Genomic DNA, 20,451 nt, shown 5'->3' with positions numbered 1-20,451 from the left:
TTTATATTTATTTTTATGCTTTTATTACAAATATATCACACAGAACTGCTGTAAACTATTTTTCTAAGTCAAACATGAACAAATAGGGGATGAGGATATCCTTTACGTGCAGGTTGAGTACCTCACACCAGAATAAATAGAATCATGGTACTTTTCTAACTCTCATTCTATTTCATTTTAGTTTTAAGAAAAACATGTTTTAGTCACCATGTCATCGAGAAGTACACTACCGTCAAACCTGAAATGTAACACAAAGCCTCTGATTGGTGGAGCTCGCTGTTCCCATGGAAACGTCTACCGCAACCGCGAAAGTCATGTCGTGGGTAACTGCCGCCACTGAACTCGATCGTTTACCACAGAGAAACCATGATTTCCCTCTGAGACATGATTTGTTTTTTTTTAGAGATGATGAAAAGTCCAAAGGGGTGAAAATCACTACAAGTCACTAGTCACTCAGGGCCAGTATGAAGGAGAAGACATACAGGGTTGAGGTGAATTTTGCAGGCTGGCTGCAGCCCCCCCCCCCCCCCCCCCCGCTACTGCTAGTCATGCTACTGCAGAGGTTTGGTGCTATTCTGAGCAATATTAGTGGTTAAAAAATACTGATTTGTAGGCGTTTGGTGCACGGCCCCTAGCCAATGCACTATTAGCCATTTGGGCTGTAAAGATACAGGTTCAACAAAAAAAATGTCTCGATGGCTTATTTTATCTGTTGTCATGCAGAAATAGACCCTGGGTTAAATTTTCGCTGGACTTACACTTTAAGGAAACATGAAATAGCCGAAAGAAATTGGCAAAACGAATGGCCTGGGGCATTAGGGTAATAAAACAAATCAGCCCATATCTTACGGCGGGATTGCATTGGCAGTGTTGGGATATTCGGACGAAAGCTAACCTAATATTTACCATCAGTTTGCATATATACATAGGCAACTATATGAAAAGTGACAGGGCTCTAGACTGCAGACAGACAGACACAGATTTACGCACTGGCAAGAAAACGACCACCTACGCAATACATTATTTTTTAGAATTGAAATGAAAATGTTGGGGGCACAAATGCTACTAGTGGGAAATGTTGTAGTGAGCCCTGAAAGTTTTTTTTAAAGGTCTGGGGGGTGTAGAGATAAACAGCAAAGGGAAGACCTAATTTCTGTTCTTGTGTTCTTTTCACCTGACCAGGGCCCCCTCCGACGCCCAGTATAACGACCCAGCCGCCGCTGTGTGACGTCAGTTGTGCTCTGAAGTGTACCGCTGAAACCAAGGATCTGGGACCGGTCTCCTACGAATGGAAGAAAGACGAAGGAGAGTGGACCGTGGGTGATCAGCTGAAGAATATGAACAGTTCTGATACCCCTGAGAAGTTCTTCTGCAGGCTGATCACCCGTGTGAGGACCAGCAACACCAGCATGCCCATGGACAATCCACTCTATAAACCAGTACCAGGTATGTCAACACTGAAGGGTGGTATAAAGGTAATTGTGTTGCAAAGGCTTTAATTTGTAGAATAGGATTTGGGAAGTGGTAGGTTTACTCTCAATTAGTATTTTGAAATGTAGGATTGCATAAGAAATACACACACACACACACACACACACACACACACACACACACACACACACACACACACACACACACACACACACACACACACACACACACACACACACACACACACACACACACGGTTCTGTCAGGGTCAGTATGAAGGAGAAGACATACAGGGTTGAGGGTTCTGTCAGGGCCAGTATGAAGGAGAAGACATACAGGGTTGAGGGTTCTGTCAGGGCCAGTATGAAGGAGAAGACATACAGGGTTGAGGGTTCTGTCAGGGCCGGTATGAAGGAGAAGACATACAGGGTTGAGGGTTCTGTCAGGGCCAGTATGAAGGAGAAGACATACAGGGTTGAGGTGAATTTTGCAGGCTGGCTGCTAATAAGGTAGCTGACATGAGTTGTACTAATCATGTTGTTATCATGCTGCAGTGAGTATTACAGGTAAATAAATACTATAAATAGTATAGCAGTGCTATATAGTAATTTGGATAGCATAAATGGTAGGAATACATAATGGTGAATGAATACATAACTGAATTCACATGTATTATAAACGAGTAACGTTGCTGCCTTAAATAATCATCATAATCATCTTCTGTGTCTTAGTTGTGTTGTTTGTTTTCGAGCTGGTTTTCTAAAGAGGCTAATGTAGCTAACAATAACAATGACTAGCCAATGACATGACACGATCACAAAGACAACGCTATAAATGCTACGAGACAGGAAATGACGTCACAAGTGCAACTTGGAAGGCTGGTGTCCGAGGCATCTGGAACACACCATAACAAAGCACTGTACCATGTTGACTACGACACTATATACACTATATGAAACATTACACACACACACACACACACACACACACACACACACACACACACACACACACACACACACACACACACACACACACACACACACACACACACACACACACACACACACACACACACACACACACACACACCTTTATTAACAATATAAACACTATAATAATCTCACAAATATTGTACAATCTTGTACCTTTGCCTTTTTTTCGGTTTTCTAAATTAATTTTGGCTCCGAATCAAAATGAATGAAAAATTTACTTACTTAACATACAGGACTTATGATGTTAAAGTCATTAGTAACTATGTGCGTGTGCGTGTTCCATTTATTGACCTGAGCCCAAACAAATGGGGGCTTATCTCATTTTTAAATAAACTCTGGGTTCACTAACTACATTGTTGGTGCTTTGTTTCATGTGTAGGGACCCTAGTCATGCTACTGCAGCGGTTTGGTGCTATTCTGAGCAATATTAGTGGTTAAAAAATGCTGATTTGGAGGCGTTTGGTGCACCGCCCCTAGCCAATGCACTATTAGCCATTTGGGCTGTAAAGATACTAGTTGATGAGCTAAAAAAATGTCTTGATGGCTTATTTGAGCTGTTTTCATGCAGAAATAGACCCTGGGTTAAATTTTCACCAGACTTACACTTTAAGGAAACATGAAATAGCCGAAAGAAATTGGCAAAACGAATGGCCTGGGGCATTAGGGTAATAAAACAAATCGGCCCATATCTTACGGCTGGATTGCATTGGCAGTGCCGGAATATTCGGACGAAAGCTAACCTAACCTTTACCATCAGTTCGCAAATATTGTGGTAACCCGCCTCGGGGAGTGAACCCGCCTTGCTTCAATCAGCACACAAATCTTAGATGTTAAAGCCACAACGGCACGTTTAATCAAACTTAAAGTCTTCCTTGTAAAAATAACTAAAAGATGATCGGGTGGCACAGCCACAACGGCTGGACTCTCCTTCCACTCCAGCCAAGAGAGAGCCCTGAATGGGTGTGGAAGCCTGCCTTTTAAGCCTGCTTCATCCCGGCTCCTCAGGTGCTCTGCATCACGTTGATTGGGACTGAGCCGGGTTGCCACAATATGCATAGGAAAATATATGAAAAGTGACAGGGCTCTAGACTGCAGACAGACAGACGCAGATTTACGCACTGGCAAGAAAACGACCACCTACGCAATTCATTATTTTTTTGAATTGAAATAGAAATGTTGGGGGCACAAATGCTACTAGTGGGAAATGTTGTAGTGAGCCCTGAAAGTTTTTTTTTAATGGTCTGGGGGGTGTAGAGATAAACAGCAAAGGGAAGACCTCATTTATGTTCTTGTGTTCTTTTCACCTGACCAGGGCCCCCTCCGACGCCCAGTATAACGACCCAGCCGCCGGTGAGGACCAGCAACACCAGCATGCCCATGGACAATCCACTCTATAAACCAGTACCAGGTATGTCAACACTGAAGGGTGGTATAAAGGTAATTGTGTTGCAAAGGCTTTAATTTGTAGAATAGGATTTGGGAAGTGGTAGGTTTACTCTCAATTAGTATTTTGAAATGTAGAATTGCATAAGAAATACACACACACACACACACACACACACACACGTGTCAGAGTGTGGAATCTGCGCACCTTGACTTTTGCAATCAATAGGATCGGATAGGTTTTGTGCATTTGTTTCTTAATAGCACGTGCAATCTAACCAGAAGGCATTGTTTAGGCAATGTGCAAACATTATCACTTCTCCAATAAGTCAATTAAACAGGCGTTTTTTGTTTCTGTGTTAGGCTGAACCCTAGCCTGTTCATACATCCAAACTCTCAGTATAAAACAAAATGAGGGCCAAACTATAGGCTTGACACTAGTGAACATTCTCATGGGGTATTCTCCTGTCCCCACCAGGGCTAACGTTAGAAGTCTTGTCCATAGTAGCCTTATTCTACCTGGAAATGAACGCAAACCTCCCTCCTTATTTCAATGATCAGTTTGTTTGACAGTTTAGTCGGTTGGGACAGTCGGTTAGGAATCAGTGAAATGAACCATGCTTGATGTATTTTGAATTACAACTGGTAAGCAACAGTGCGATGCAAACACAATCAACAATACAAAGTTAACAATACAAAGTTAACAATTAACAATACCAAGATCTATTTATATACGTTTTTCCACTAAATGAAATGCACAACAGTTTATTTCCATTTAGCTTGTCTTACTTCATGGCCAAAGACATATGAGTGTGCCAATGGGCTATTGGGCACTTTTGACTCTTCATAAGGTTGCTTACTAAGGTGGTCAGCTAACTGCTTTGAACAGAGAGGATCACATTAGCAGCTCGTTCATTGATCACCTCTAGTCCCGTTGCCTTCTAAATGCGTTACGGTTGCTAGGCCGGTCAATATGTTAAGGGACCGCCTAGCATGTTTCCAGTAGTCCTCTTCGTATCTGGCCGCTAGATGGATAAGGTCTGTTACTTTGATTTAGATTGTGCTATTCACATGTAAAGAAACACAAAGAAGCCTGACTTACATGCTGCTGGGTCACGGATCAAAGTGTGTGTTATTGCAAAGGTTGCAGGTTGAGACAAAGGATTAACGTTGTGTGTGTGAGCATGTTGATGCCGTGATGGTACCTTTAATGTTTATTTTAATTTTCACCGTTGCAGGTTTAAATGGTGGGGCGATTTTCGGAATAATTCTTACCATGTTATCCATTGTTGCTCTAATTGCCGTAATTGCTCTGGTGAAGTTCTGTAAGTATCTTTTCAATCAACTTTTTCAAGGTCTCTCGCAAGAAAGATATATAGTCTTGAGATTTATCTATCGATAGCTTTATATATTGCTATATATATATATATATAGAAAAATATATACATACATCTATTTATAGAGTTGCATATATATATTGATTCGAACATAGCAAAATAAAATAACTACATGGAGGGCCAAATATCTGTCAAATGGATAGGCTTAGAATGCTTGAACACAGTGTTAAGTGTCCGCAATATTGACCTAAGTTTTCTTCCTGACCCAGGTCCAGAGCATCCATTTTCCATACGTCTAAAGAAGTGGATACGTGAGTGTTTTTTGGTCAAATGTATATCTACACCCTATGTTTATGATCTAGAGCATGTCCATGAAATGTTATTTTCCAACGTATATTTGTAATGAAAACAAAATGGACTCCACAACATCCAGTCCTGGACAAAAGGCAAGCTTTCCAGACCACCATCCGCAGTAGCGGTTCTACATTGAATTGCGCCCCGTGCGAGACCCCCTCCATGCGCCCCCCCCGGACAGTTGTTGACGGGGGGGGGGGGGGGCGCGCGGTTGCGATCTGGCAGAGTTGTTGACGGGGGGGGGGCTTGCGATTGCGGTCCGGTCTGGCGGAATTGTTGATGGGGGGGGGGGGGGGGGGTATGATCGATAGTAGAAAATGCGCTGATCTTTTTTTTTTTCGTGTGCTCGTGACGCCCCCCCCCCTGTAATGCCGCCCCGGGCGGCTGCCCGCATCACCCGTACCTAAAACCGCCACTGACCGTCCGGCTCAAGTTGATGCCTGTGAGAGGATGGTCATTCTTACCACCGTCACGGTAAAATAATGACGTAAACTTGTTCTTTGGTTTCTCCTCAGCTTTTTACAAGAAACCAGTCCAGCCTGCCGATCCAGTCCTTGTCAATCTAGTCCAACCAGCTGTTCCAGTCCAAACAGCTGTTCCAGTCCAACCAGCTGTTCCAGTCCAACCAGCTGTTCCAGTCCAACCAGCTGTTCCAGTCCAACCAGCTGTTCCAGTCCAACCAGCTGTTCCAGTCCAACCAGCTGTTCCAGTCCAACCAGCCAATGGAGTCGCAGGTCAGTCACCGTAGTTACCAAGAAAAAACAAAATGCTTATAATGCTGATGATTATAAACTGTAGACAAAAGGTACATATTGTTATAATATTATTCTACTGTTGCCAAAATATGATATTTTCACTTTGATGTATTCTTTCATTACATAGCGTATAGCATAGCGGAGGTGACCAGGCCAAAGTTAGCTTAATATTCAACATTCAATTGACGATATGGTAGGGATTAACGATTATTGTGTGATGTGTATTCCCAATACGAAACCAGCTTCACTAGCCCGCTCAGGAAAGTGTAAAGTGCAGCTCTACAAGCATACCCTAAGCCTTTGCCATAGCAACAGTAATCCACTAAAGATGTTATTTCTAATTGTTTCCAGAACTCGAGAGTCTCCTGCCTGAACAACCTGGTGAGTCTCGGGGATCTTCGTGACATTAGAACCAATGAAGAACAGTAAAGAAAGCAATTGAACCGTTTCAAAACAAGCCGTTTCAAAACAAGCCTTTACTGACATCACAAGTGAGGGTGTCCAACTGACTCAGATGTATGATGGACAGATCAACCAAAGAAAAAAACACATTAAGACGAATGAATGAGACGCACACAATAGATAAAAGTAGAATAATTCAATAGGGTCATATGTAAAAATTAAATATTTTGGTCAAAATACCTGGCTGGAGGACAGGGATTCAGTTGAATATTTTCTGTAGTAAATAAAAAGTCTTGATTCAAATAAGGACATAAAATAAATACTTGCTGAATACAATTTATTGAATGAGCTATGGGAGAAATGTACTGCATGTTTAAAGTAAATAATTACTATATACTACATAAAGAAAGTATAATCATTATCTTGCCTGTATGCTATCAGAATGAAAGTGAAGAAAGGTCAAAGGGTGACTCTCACTGACAGTCCTATATATATATATATATATATATAGGATATAGGATATATATATATATATATAGGACGGTCAGTGAGAGTCCTATATATATATATACATATATAATATATATAAACCTTAGCTTTTTTCTAAGTAAGATTCTCAGGGACCAATCTGAGTAAAGCAGGTTCCAAATAGCTGTCTAAACTCAAATGAGAATCACGAGAAAGCCCCTCCGTAATAATAAGAACAAGCAACCTACACATTGATGTCAATTAATCTATTAACTAATTACACCATATTAAAGCTCACATTATTACCTCATTGGACCTGACACAGTATTAGAGCTAACACCAATTCTGACCACTGCTCACACATAGAGTGATCCAAACCACAAACCACCTTTGAACTGTCTGACTTGCTTCTTGAACCGACTCGTGATTGCATGATTTGAATGCCTTCTTTAATAAATACTTTTACTGTTAGACTCATACAACACACTAGATTCTAGAGAACCCCCAATCCCATTTGTTTAATTAGTGCCTGTTGGCGATGTTCAGGTCATCCCAGGGCCTTGGTTTAACCATGTGGTTGTGTAGTATTACACTTTGGGTTCCTGATTTGGACTATTCCTTCATGGAAGTTTGCGACTTCCAGAGCCACACCGGGCTTTCTATGACAGCTGTATGTGTATAAGAGCATGTCCATGAAATGTTATTTTCCAACGTATATTTGTAATGAAAACAAAATGGACTCCATAACATCAAGTCCTGGACAAAAGGCAAACTTTTCAGACCGGCTCATGTTGATACCTGTAGGACAGTGGTCATTCTTTCCACTGTCACGGTAAAATAATGCCATCTTCTTTTTTCTGTGGTTTCTCCTCAGCTTTGGTTCCAAAATGTATTGTTTCCACTTGACCTAGGACCAAATGACAAAACGGACACTGCAGGAGGTCACGTTTAGGAGCGCATAGCAAAGAAAAGGTTACATTTAGCACCACTAGCTTGAAATAACTAACTTAAAATTAACTGAAATTAATCAAATAACTAATACTACAGGTGAGGCAAAAACTAACTTTCTCAAATGACACAACTGGGAAGGTTGACACAACCTTCACCGTGGTTAATAAGTCACCTGGTTGAAAGATATAGAAACATTAGCCAATATTCATGTTATGGCCATTGTGACCCATTTGTAAATGTGCAAGAAGAATTCTGCCGTGTCCACGTAGCCTCTTTTTCTGAGCGCCAGCTCCTTTTGCCAAATGTGAAAGCGTAGGTGGGCGGACTGAACGGTTTGGGGAAAGAATCGTAATTGCGATTATTCTGACCAATATTGCAATTGCGATTTGGTATGTGATTTTTAATTTTAAAGTTCCTTATGTTCTGTGTTATTCACTAAACAAGCAATAAATCATTCTATGGTATGAACAACACAACATTGGAAGCAGTCAACGTATAAACTGATCTTTCCTTTAGGCCAGGTTTATGTGTTGAGATGAATTGATGCATGAATTTATATTATAACATCTTTATTCATCTATTGAAATGTAAAAGAAAAGTAAATACGACTTGACGACTCGTAAATAAGATTTTTTATTATTTGCGTTCTATTACATCGCGATGTCGGTTTGAATTCGGTACATCGGTCAGCCCTAGCGGGCGCTACGCACTTCACGGTGGAGCTAGATGCTAATGAGCTAACAAAAAAAGATATATATATATATAAAATGTTTGTTTTGGTATAATTTTTTTTTAATGTGGTTTCTCCTCAGCTGCTAATGGGAAAAAAGAAGATCAACCCAGTGAAGGTCAGTCGTCCCGGAAACCAAAGAAAAAAAGATGAATGAATGATACATATCTTATGCTTAAACATTCAATTCATATTTTGTCACTTTGTAAGCTGTCATTAACCATAGCAACCGTCATTCACAATGTTATTTCTGCCCCTTCCTGCCGCAGGTGAACCCATGGTGACGCCACCCGGTGAGTCTCAGGGATCTTCGTGACATTAGAAACAGTAAAGAAGGCAATTCAATTATTGTTTGAAATCTTTTTTTTTTAACGTATTACAGAGCATGAACATGTTTGTTATCCACTGTGAAAGAACAAGGTGGTATAACATGAAATTATTAAACAGCTCTGCAGCAGTGTAGAGAAATCTCTAGTTAAATTGGGCACTGGGCTAAGGCGCATACCATATAGGCACAGTCCTAATCGCAGAGACCCAGGATGGAATCCGACCTGGGTCATTTACTGCATGTCTTCCCCTCTGACTTCCACACTTTCCACTCTATCTCTCTCTATAATAAAGCTGAAAAAATGCAAAAACAAATCTTCAAAAAATATATATAATTAGACTGGCGCTAGCTTGAAATAGCTTATCTTCTATTGTAAACAACAACTTGTTTGAATTGGATAATTCAAACAAGTTGTTGAATGATCCAAACATGGAAATTAAGTAATAACGTGATTACGTATTTAATGTCCAGTGGCCTTTAGTGTTAATTGCATGTGTTTGTATGTCTTTCACAGCCCCGGATGTGGAAAAAAGGAATGGGGAAAACGAATGATTGAAAGTAGTCTTCCAAAGTGAGTGTTACTGTCTACTAGGCCTCCTCTGCATGTCAAAGACCTGGAACACGTTGATGGGACTGCAGACCACTCCATGTTTCTCTCAAGAACCATGAGGTCACTGCACTCACGGAATCATCTGTCAACTAGCCAACAAAGATCAGACCCATGGATGTCTGCTGCGACACACGCGTGGTCCTAGCTGAAAGTGGACAATGATTTCCTGTTTTCCACACAGGCAGAGTGAATTGGCCTTTGTTACAAAGTATGTGCGACGCTTTGGATTTTTAAATGTATTTATATATGTAGCCCTGTTACAAAAACCATAAGTTACAGAGCATAAAAAATAATTAACAGTATAATAAAATGCTGTGTTAAATGTTCATAAATAAATAGAGTTCATAATAATAAAATGGGTTAAAATGTGTGCGAGTTAAAAGCATAAATATAATACGTTTAATAAAACTATTTACAGTTAAAAGATAAATTAATATAAAGGTCTTTAAGTTATTCAAGTCTGTAAAATATTTGTGAATTCAGGATATAAAAGAGGAAGAAGCCGTGTTTATGTTTAATTTAACCTGTTACCTGTCACACGTAAATCATTTAATTTCTGTTTTGTCTTTGGTTGTATTAAGATCTCACAAGCCAATCCGAATAAAGTCTCACCGTGTAACGGGCGGGACTAGTGCAGCAGGTTAGTGTGGGGAGTAGTGAGCACATGTAGAAAAAGAAACCTGACCTGAGAGCGGGAGCGAGGAGGCATCGTACTGTGGGAAGCAGTTAAGTTTTATCGTGAGGTCGACTACTCGTGGTCCTGATTTAAACTTCTTTGTGACCTGCAAAAGGTGAATACGATGTGTATGCCTCCATTGTACTATATCTAACTGTTATAGTAACGAAGAGTACTGGATGTGTAACGCGGTTAGCGACGTGCTAGTTAGCGGTAGCATTCTGTGCTAAATGTGCCCGCATATCGTAGTTTTGTATTGTGACTTAAGTTAACGCAAAGCTAATGCTAGTTCGATATGAAATAGTGTTTGATATTGTGGCTCATTGGATAATATGCTTAAAGGAGCTGGACGTTGGAGAGAGAGGGGTTTCCAGCAGATGGCCCTGCTGTTTCTGTGTTTTCTTTCTTTGTGACTTCGCCACCTCCATTGCCCGCGTGTGTGTTTGGATTGCCACCGCCATTGCCATTATCATCGTGAGAATATCATCCCCCAATCCCTTTCTGCCCCTACTAATTACCCCCTGGATTTCGTGAGTACTGACCTACACATGCACATGCTTTTATTTTGAGCTCAACGTTGAGTGAAGCGGCCAGTACAGTTTTTAGGCCCCACCGCACACAAGCATCAAATAACAGGCCTGCAACGGGTTAACCTCATTTAAAGTGTGTTGTTAATTTGATTGTGTGTGGTACATTGAGTTTGCATTGTTGTAAATTGGAGAATCCCGTGCATCTGATTTTATTTGTTTCTTTTCCTAAAATACATTCAACTAGTATTTCATTTTGTGAATAAATACTTGAATGAATACTTTTACCTTTAAAATACAGTTGTGGTGGTCATTTATTAAAATTATCTAACTAACATATGAATCAAAGTTGTAGTTTCCTACAACGAGCCCAGGCCCAGTCCTATTGTATTAACCACTCTAGATTTATTATTTAACTACATGGGACAAGGGTTACATAAAATGGAGGCCCCGCTGGGATTTATTAAACTAAAATAAATGAGACAAGCAAAAGTAACATGACCCCACAACTTTAAGAGCATTTATTTAAAGTAACGTGCTAACAGTAACTAGAAGTAATTAAAGTAAAGTACAACAATGGCAGTCCTAGCAAACAGTCCATCACAACGTGAGCTAATTAACTGGTGCAAAGGAGAATCTGTAGATTTAAAGCATGCCTTCCTGTTACATGGAGTGCCTGAAGGTGTTTCAAGAGAAGACATTGAAGAAACAGCAGGGACCATCAAAGCTTGGGGAAGAGTTAGAGTTAGGGGCAAAATGTTTCACCATCAACAGCAATCTCTGATGGTGTTATGTGAGTGTCGTGAAGAGATCGACCCCTCTAAAATCCCACCTGAGATAATGCCTATAAGTGGAGGAAGTAGTTGGAAAACTGTCTGCTACACAGAGCCTCAGCTTGATAACTTTGAAGAGAAGCTACTTACCTTTTTGCAGAGTGAAGGGAGAACCTTGGAGGACATCCAAAGTCTACGTTCCCCCACCAAAGAAAGTAACAGCAACCCTGAAGACATCATCCGTGCAGTCGGTGATGTTATGAGCAGAACAAACAAACAATCTGACAGTCACCCATACAGACGTCTGCGGACATTCTCCGGGATCAGTCCCACTCCCACTGGAGAAGAGACCTTAGACAACTGGTTGGAGCAAGCAACACTCTTAGTAGAGGAAGGTGAGTGCTCAGACAAAGAGAAACGACGTCGGATACTGGAAAGTCTCAAAGGGCCCGCCTTTGAGATCATTCAAGCTGTGCGCCTGACTCAACCTGATGCTAGCCCACGTGAGTACATAGAGGCTATAGAGAGCATTTTTGGTACAGTAGAGTCCTCAGAAGAACTATATCTGTCGTTCAGAGCCCTCCACCAACAGCCTGGTGAGCGTCTGTCTGAGTTCCTACGAAGAGTAGAGAGATCTCTTGTCAAAGTAGTACAAGGAGGTGGCTTACCTGTTAGCGCTGCCAACAGCACTCGTTTAGAGCAGCTTCTTAGAGGGTCCACCTCTGAACTCATGTTGCTACAGTTGAAAATTAGGGAGCGGAGTAGTAATCCCCCTACATTCTTGAACCTGTTAAGAGAAGTGATGGAAGAGGAAGGTCGCCAGTCAGCCAGACAAAGCCAAGTGTCACACCTGCGTCCTCAGCGTGTACGCACCGTCCAAGCTGAAAAAGAGAAAGAACCTGAATCAGTCTCTAGGAGTGAACTGCAAGCTCGGATTCAAGAATTGAGAGCGCAGTTAGAGCAGAGAACAAACCCACAACCTCAGCCACCATCTGATGAGTCCTTTAACGGTCTTACAGAGAAACAAAAACAGAGAAATGAGTCACAGAGTGAACTGCAATCACTAAGGAAACAAGTGAAAGCACTAGAAAGTAAAATGAGTGTAATGGCAGTGAAATACACATCAGATGTACTGCCCCTGAGAATCTTCAGAAAGTCATTAGAAAGCTCATACGCTTGGCACGTGTTTCCCCTCTTTCCCACAAAGAGAACCCGCAGCCTGCAGCTGAAGAACACTGTGTAGCTAGAACCAATAAGGTTGAAGTCCCAGAGAACACTGACTTACCTGAAGGTCTTGTAGGTCCATCATTTATTCACACCATCAAAGTTAATGATGTAGTCTGCGATGCTCTCATCGACAGTGGGTCTAATGTGACTATCATCTTTGAAAGCTGGTATAACAAACACTTACTTGATGTCCCAATAAAACCCCTCTCTGGCCTTGGACTCTGGGGCCTTGCTGACACTGAGTATCCTTACAAAGGATATGTTGTTGTTGAGATGGAGTTTTCAGAAGAGATCACTGGTGTGACGGGACGAGTAGAAGTGCTTGCCTTGGTTTGTCCTGAGCCAAGAAACCAACAACAAACCCCTGTGCTGGTTGGAACCAACACATCTCTGTTCCGCCGCCTATGGGAACTGGCGAAGACAAAAGGTGACGAGAACACTGTGTACTCCATGAGAATTCAGTCTGTTTATGCCCCTGTTAAAGCACAAGAGCAGTCAACAAAAAATGAAGTCTTGGGACAGATAAAGTGGAAAGGACCCGGTTCACTCTCCATTGCTCCAGGTGCAAAGTACTATGCAACGTGCAAAGTGGAAAGACAGAGTGCCTCGTCCAAAGATCTTGTACTGATTGATGCACCCACTGACCAGTTGCTCCCCACCGGTTTGCTGGTACAGCCTGGTGTGCTCTCAGACGCCGACATAGACAACAACAGTTTCACTGTCCTCATTCAGAATGAGTCCAAAAAGACAACTTCAATCCCAGTTGGGACCGTTGTTGCTGAGATGTATGCTGTGGACACAGTTACCCCAGTCAGGCCTTCCGACCTCACAGCTGAAACCATAGACCCAAGTCTCTTTAATTTCGGAGACTCTCCCATTCCCAAAGAGTGGAAGAGTCAGCTTCAGCTGAAGTTAGCTGAGAGGCGGAATGTTTTCTCACTGCATGAGTGGGAGGTTGGTCGTGCAAAGGGTGTTGAACACCACATACGCCTGAATGACCCCAGACCCTTCAGGGAAAGGTCAAGGAGACTAGCCCCTGCAGACATAGACGATGTGCGGCGGCACATACAACAACTGCTGGCAGCTGGAATTATCACAGAGTCCCGTAGCCCATACGCCTCACCGATCGTTGTAGTTCGCAAAAAGAACGGGAGTATAAGAATCTGTATCGATTACAGAACACTGAACAACCGCACCACACCAGACCAGTACACAATGCCACGCATTGACGACGCCTTGGATTCTCTATCCGGCAGCCAATGGTTCTCAGTCCTAGATCTGCGCAGTGGCTATTACCAGATAGAGATGGCTCCGGAGGACAAAGAGAAGACAGCGTTCATTTGCCCTCTTGGTTTCTATCAATTTGAGCGCATGCCACAAGGAATCACAGGAGCGCCGGCAACGTTTCAGCGCTTAATGGAAAAAGCTGTTGGTGATATGCATCTTCTGGAAGCTCTTGTGTACTTGGATGATATCATCATTTTCGGCAAGACACTTGAAGAGCATGAGCAACGTCTTTTCAAGGTACTGGATCGACTAGAGGAGGTCGGATTGAAGGTTTCTATTGACAAATGTCAATTCTGCCAGCCTGAGGTTAAGTATGTGGGTCACATCGTTTCTGCTAATGGAATAGCTACTGATCCAGACAAAGTGGAAGTAGTCAAGCATTGGAAAGAGCCCACTCACCTGAAACCTTTGAAGTCTTTCCTCGGATTTTGCAGTTACTATCGAAGGTTCATTGCAAATTACTCTGCCATTGTCCGTCCTCTTTCTGAGCTCACCAAGGGTTATGCCCCCACTTGGAAAGACCCCAATTTCAAAAAGAGTGTCGACCCAAGCAAAGTCTATTTCAAGCCATCAGAGCTTTTCGGAGAACGGTGGACTCAGGCCTGCCAGGCCGCTTTTGAGCGTATCCGTGACTGTTTGATCAATGCCCCAGTGTTAGCATTCGCTGACCCCACTAAGACGTACATCTTACATGTGGACGCCAGTATGAATGGCCTAGGCGCTGTCCTGAACCAGGAATATCCTGAGGGCCTCAGACCAGTAGCTTTCGCCAGTCGGAAGCTTAAAGACTCAGAGCACAACTATCCAGTCCATCAATTGGAATTTCTGGCATTAAAATGGGCTGTCGTGGACAAGTTTCACGATTACTTGTATGGAGCTAAGTTTACTGTAAGAACTGACAACAACCCATTAACATATGTGTTGACCTCTGCCAAACTCAGTGCAGTCGGACATCGTTGGCTCGCTGCCCTTGCCACCTACGAGTTCACCATCCAATATCGACCTGGGAGGCAAAATATCGATGCTGACTTGTTGTCTCGACAATACTCTCCAGAGGAGGCTAAAGAGTGGACTAGTGTCCCACCTGCTGGCATCAAAGCCCTCTGCAAGCGAGCCTGCATCAGTGGAGAGGCTGATGTGCCCGACAGATTGGTGGACCAGTTGGGAGCTCCTGCTGCAGCTGTACCAGAAGCTTATGTGTTCCCAGTGAACCTTAGCATGAACGTGCTGGATCAGCTAAGTCTGAAAGATATCCAGGCATCACAAGACATGGACCCAACAATTGGGCCATTAAAGAAGGCACTGGAAATGAATAAAGGGCTGACACGCTCAAAAAATGATTCACCTGAGACTGTGTTGCTCTTACGCGAAAGCCGAAAGTTGGAATTACAGGATGGATTACTCTACAGAGTAAAAGAAAAAACATGCGGAAAACAGATCAAACAACTTGTCTTACCAGCCAGATACCGCCCAATGGTGTTAAGGTCTCTACATGATGAGTGCGGACACATGGGAATGGAACGCACTACCGAACTGATCAGACAGATTTTATTGGCCGCGAATGACAGCTGAGGTCGAGCAGTACATTCGAACCTGTGGTAGATGTATCTCCAGGAAGACACTCCCTCAGCATGCCTCGCCTTTGAATCAAATAACAAGTAATGGCCCTTTAGATTTAGTCTGTATTGACTTTTTGCAGATAGAGCCTGACTCTAGAGGTGTTGCTAATGTGTTGGTAGTGACAGACCATTATACACGTTACGCACAAGCATTTGCTACAAAAGATCAAAAGGCTATCACCGTTGCAAGAGTATTGTGGGAGAAGTATTTTGTGCACTACGGCCTACCTGCACGGATACACTCGGATCAAGGACGAGATTTTGAAAGTCACCTGATCAAAGAACTCTTGTCCATGCTTGGGGTTCGGAAGTCAAGAACATCCCCCTATCACCCACAAGGGGACGCACAACCAGAAAGGTTCAATAGAACACTTTTAGCAATGCTTGGTACCCTGGACACTGTAAAGAAACAAAGTTGGAGTCAACATATCACCCACCTGGTACATGCATACAATTGCACCAAGAATGATTCCACAGGATACTCCCCTTATCATCTCATGTTTGGAAGGGAGGCAAGGTTACCCATTGACATCTGTTTTGGGATCTCGCCAAATGGTGAAAGTGAAACCTCTTACCAACAGTACGTCGCCAGGATCAGGAAAGAGTTACAAAAAGCCTACCAACTGGCATCTGACGCTGCTACAAAGAGTCATCTGAAAAACAAAGCTCGCTATGACCACCGTGTGAGAGATTCACCTTTGGAGAAAGGTGACAGAATTCTCATTCAGAATTTGGGTCTAAAAGGCAAGCATAAACTCCAAGATCGATGGAAATCAACACCATATGTTGTTGTGGAGAAGTTGCCTAATCTGCCTGTTTACAAGGTCAAACCAGAGCATGGTACAGGTGTGGTAAAAACTCTCCATCGAGACCACCTGTTGCCCATCGGGTACATGGTTAGGTTGTCTAACCAATCAGATGATACAAACTCTGCTCGGAGACCTGTAACAAGAGCTCAACTTACCCGGAAACATCTATCAACCAAGTCTGAAGAAAGTGACACAGAGTCATCAGGCTCAGAGTTTGAAACTGTCCACAATCCTCCAGATTTTGATGTGGATGAGGTCAGGAAACAATTAGACATGATAAATCAACCTGTGGAGGATGAACAGAGTCAGAGTTCTGAAGAAAGTGAAAACTCTGAAGAGGATGACAAATTTGAAGAGGAAAACTGTGAAGCTGCAGAAATTCAACAACTTACAGAAACAGAGTATGAGGAACCGCCTGAAGGTGCTGCACCTCCTCTGTCACACTCTTATGTCCAAGAGACATATACTGAATCTGCGGAAGATTTGCAAGATTCAGAAGAGGGAGCAGGCTCACCTCTGTTAAACAGAGCCAGACGTGATAAAGCTGCTAAAAGCGCTAGAAGTGAAAGTGAAAGGTCTTCTACAATCCGGAAATCCCTGAGAAAACCAAAGCCATCTATGAGATTCACTTATGAGAAACCTGGTCATCCAACTCAAGTTAAACCCTCCAAACCAAGACAACGAATCAAGGAAAAAGTCCAAAACATCCAAAAGGTACATGGAGGAGGAGAACAAAAAACACTCCAAGTTGAAGAGAGACAAAAGGTGTGATGAGGACATCTACACGTTCAGAAGAGGGAGGGTGTAGCTCTGTACAAAAATCTTCCAAGTTAAAGAGAGACAAAAGGTGTGATGAGGACATCTACACATTCAGAAGAGGGAGGGTGTAGCCCTGTTACAAAAACCATAAGTTACAGAGCATAAAAAATAATTAACAGTATAATAAAATGCTGTGTTAAATGTTCATAAATAAATAGAGTTCATAATAATAAAATGGGTTAAAATGTGTGCGAGTTAAAAGCATAAATATAATACGTTTAATAAAACTATTTACAGTTAAAAGATAAATTAATATAAAGGTCTTTAAGTTATTCAAGTCTGTAAAATATTTGTGAATTCAGGATATAAAAGAGGAAGAAGCCGTGTTTATGTTTAATTTAACCTGTTACCTGTCACACGTAAATCATTTAATTTCTGTTTTGTCTTTGGTTGTATTAAGATCTCACAAGCCAATCCGAATAAAGTCTCACCGTGTAACGGGCGGGACTAGTGCAGCAGGTTAGTGTGGGGAGTAGTGAGCACATGTAGAAAAAGAAACCTGACCTGAGAGCGGGAGCGAGGAGGCATCGTACTGTGGGAAGCAGTTAAGTTTTATCGTGAGGTCGACTACTCGTGGTCCTGATTTAAACTTCTTTGTGACCTGCAAAAGGTGAATACGATGTGTATGCCTCCATTGTACTATATCTAACTGTTATAGTAACGAAGAGTACTGGATGTGTAACGCGGTTAGCGACGTGCTAGTTAGCGGTAGCATTCTGTGCTAAATGTGCCCGCATATCGTAGTTTTGTATTGTGACTTAAGTTAACGCAAAGCTAATGCTAGTTCGATATGAAATAGTGTTTGATATTGTGGCTCATTGGATAATATGCTTAAAGGAGCTGGACGTTGGAGAGAGAGGGGTTTCCAGCAGATGGCCCTGCTGTTTCTGTGTTTTCTTTCTTTGTGACTTCGCCACCTCCATTGCCCACGTGTGTGTTTGGATTGCCACCGCCATTGCCATTATCATCGTGAGAATATCATCCCCCAATCCCTTTCTGCCCCTACTAATTACCCCCTGGATTTCGTGAGTACTGACCTACACATGCACATGCTTTTATTTTGAGCTCAACGTTGAGTGAAGCGGCCAGTACAGTTTTTAGGCCCCACCGCACACAAGCATCAAATAACAGGCCTGCAACGGGTTAACCTCATTTAAAGTGTGTTGTTAATTTGATTGTGTGTGGTACATTGAGTTTGCATTGTTGTAAATTGGAGAATCCCGTGCATCTGATTTTATTTGTTTCTTTTCCTAAAATACATTCAACTAGTATTTCATTTTGTGAATAAATACTTGAATGAATACTTTTACCTTTAAAATACAGTTGTGGTGGTCATTTATTAAAATTATCTAACTAACATATGAATCAAAGTTGTAGTTTCCTACAACGAGCCCAGGCCCAGTCCTATTGTATTAACCACTCTAGATTTATTATTTAACTACATGGGACAAGGGTTACATATAGCTTGCTGTTTTTATATTGTTTTGTTGTCCTGTCCTCAATCTTCCTCATTCTGTCGAGCTAATGCTACTGTTATAGCCTGTATAGCCTTTGCACTTCAGTTTGCGTCAACAATCAATGAGCAGAATGCCTCACTGCTTGCTCTGTGAAGCTTAGTGTTATTTGAATTACCACACAGTTGTGAAGGACAGTTGGGACACGGTGAAGCAGCCTTTAAGCCAAACAGACGCTTAAATGATTGTGACTCACTGCTAAAACAATGTTTAAGCATGGCATCTTAATGTTAAAACAAGATGTTGCAATTAACTTGAGTCATCCTGTATTTGGGTTCATCTCAGTAAAGCCGCACGCCAGAGATTTCGAGGATAGAGTTGCACATTGTTTCATCATGTTTTTTAATAGATTACATGGCTTAATCTTAAATTCCTATTTTTTCTTTTTTTGTAAATACCATTTAATAACATGAACCATGGTTCATTTTTCATTTTAATCATAAAAGTAGAGAATATTTTGATGTGTGTGAGTGAGAGACGTGATCAGATGTATACATTTTGTGTGTGTGTGTGTGTGTGTGTGTGTGTGAATAAATGGGGCGCCCTGGTGGTTCACCGGGTAGAGTTCGTACCATTAAGGCCCAGTCCTTACCGCTGACACCTGGTTAGATTCCTGCCCGTGGTTTTTTGCTGCATGTTCTCCCCTCTCTCTCCCATACCTTCCTGTCCATCTCACTCGATAAAAAAGGTGTGTAAACAATGAATTCTGTGATTGGTAAGGTGGACCATGCCATACTGCAAAAATTTGAATGTATTGTAAACCAAAAGTTGTACAAAATGTGAAATTACAGATTGCTTCTATAATCTGAACATTCTAGTATGTGTACGGGGAGCATGACTCTCAAACCAATAACTAAAGACTATAAGTCGCTCAGATATGTAGGCCTAAATGTGAGTGACAGTAGAAGAAGCTGAACATTTTGATGTAAACTCTATTAATATTAAACTAGGAGAAGCAGCAGTTTACAAAACAGTGGGTAGTGGGTGGCCTCTGTTTGTCTTCTAATAATAATACATTTTATTTGGAAGCGCTTTTCAATCACTCAAAGACACTTTACAGATGAGGATGAAAAATAAGTAATTAAAATACATTTAAAAACACAGAAACACAAGAAAACGCAGAAAAGTAGATACATTGTAAATAGAACAGCACAGAGTCAGACAGAACAAAAACAGAATTAGGAAAGTAGTGGTTAAGAATTATAGGCAGAATGGAACAGGTGTGTTTTGAGTAGTGATTTGAATAGTATGAGGTCATTGCAGTCACGGATGTGTTTGGGGAGGGAATTCCAGAGGGTAGGGGCAGCAACGGAGAAGGCTCTGTCTCCCCAGGTTCTGTGCTTGGTTTTAGGGACAGTGAGGAGGTTGGCATCAGAGGAGCGGAGGTGACGGGGAGGGGTGTAGTGGTGGAGCAGGTCAGTGAGGTAGGAGGGGGCCTGGTTGTGGAGGGCTTTGT

General features: G+C 42.0%; 1 protein-coding gene across 1 annotated transcript; it reads left to right on the top strand.

The window, feature by feature from the left end:
* Positions 1 to 930: 930 nt before the first annotated feature.
* LOC311369868 (uncharacterized protein) lies at positions 931 to 19,796 on the top strand. The gene is made up of 10 exons (XM_084488088.1): positions 931 to 992; positions 1,183 to 1,446; positions 5,048 to 5,134; positions 5,416 to 5,457; positions 6,016 to 6,244; positions 6,565 to 6,636; positions 8,889 to 8,924; positions 9,076 to 9,099; positions 9,649 to 9,992; positions 18,946 to 19,796. The coding sequence occupies exons 1-6, from the start codon at positions 938 to 940 to the stop codon at positions 6,626 to 6,628; spliced, it is 741 nt and encodes a 246-aa protein (XP_084344214.1). The 5' UTR covers positions 931 to 937; the 3' UTR covers positions 6,629 to 6,636; positions 8,889 to 8,924; positions 9,076 to 9,099; positions 9,649 to 9,992; positions 18,946 to 19,796.
* The last annotated feature ends 655 nt before the right edge of the window (positions 19,797 to 20,451 follow it).

The sequence above is a fragment of the Micromesistius poutassou genome (genome assembly GCF_964030765.1).
Source record: "Micromesistius poutassou genome assembly, chromosome: 24".
NCBI classification, from domain to species: Eukaryota; Metazoa; Chordata; class Actinopteri; order Gadiformes; family Gadidae; genus Micromesistius; species Micromesistius poutassou.
Note: the sequence above shows the minus strand (reverse complement) of the source record. Positions and strands in the feature narration are given on the sequence as shown.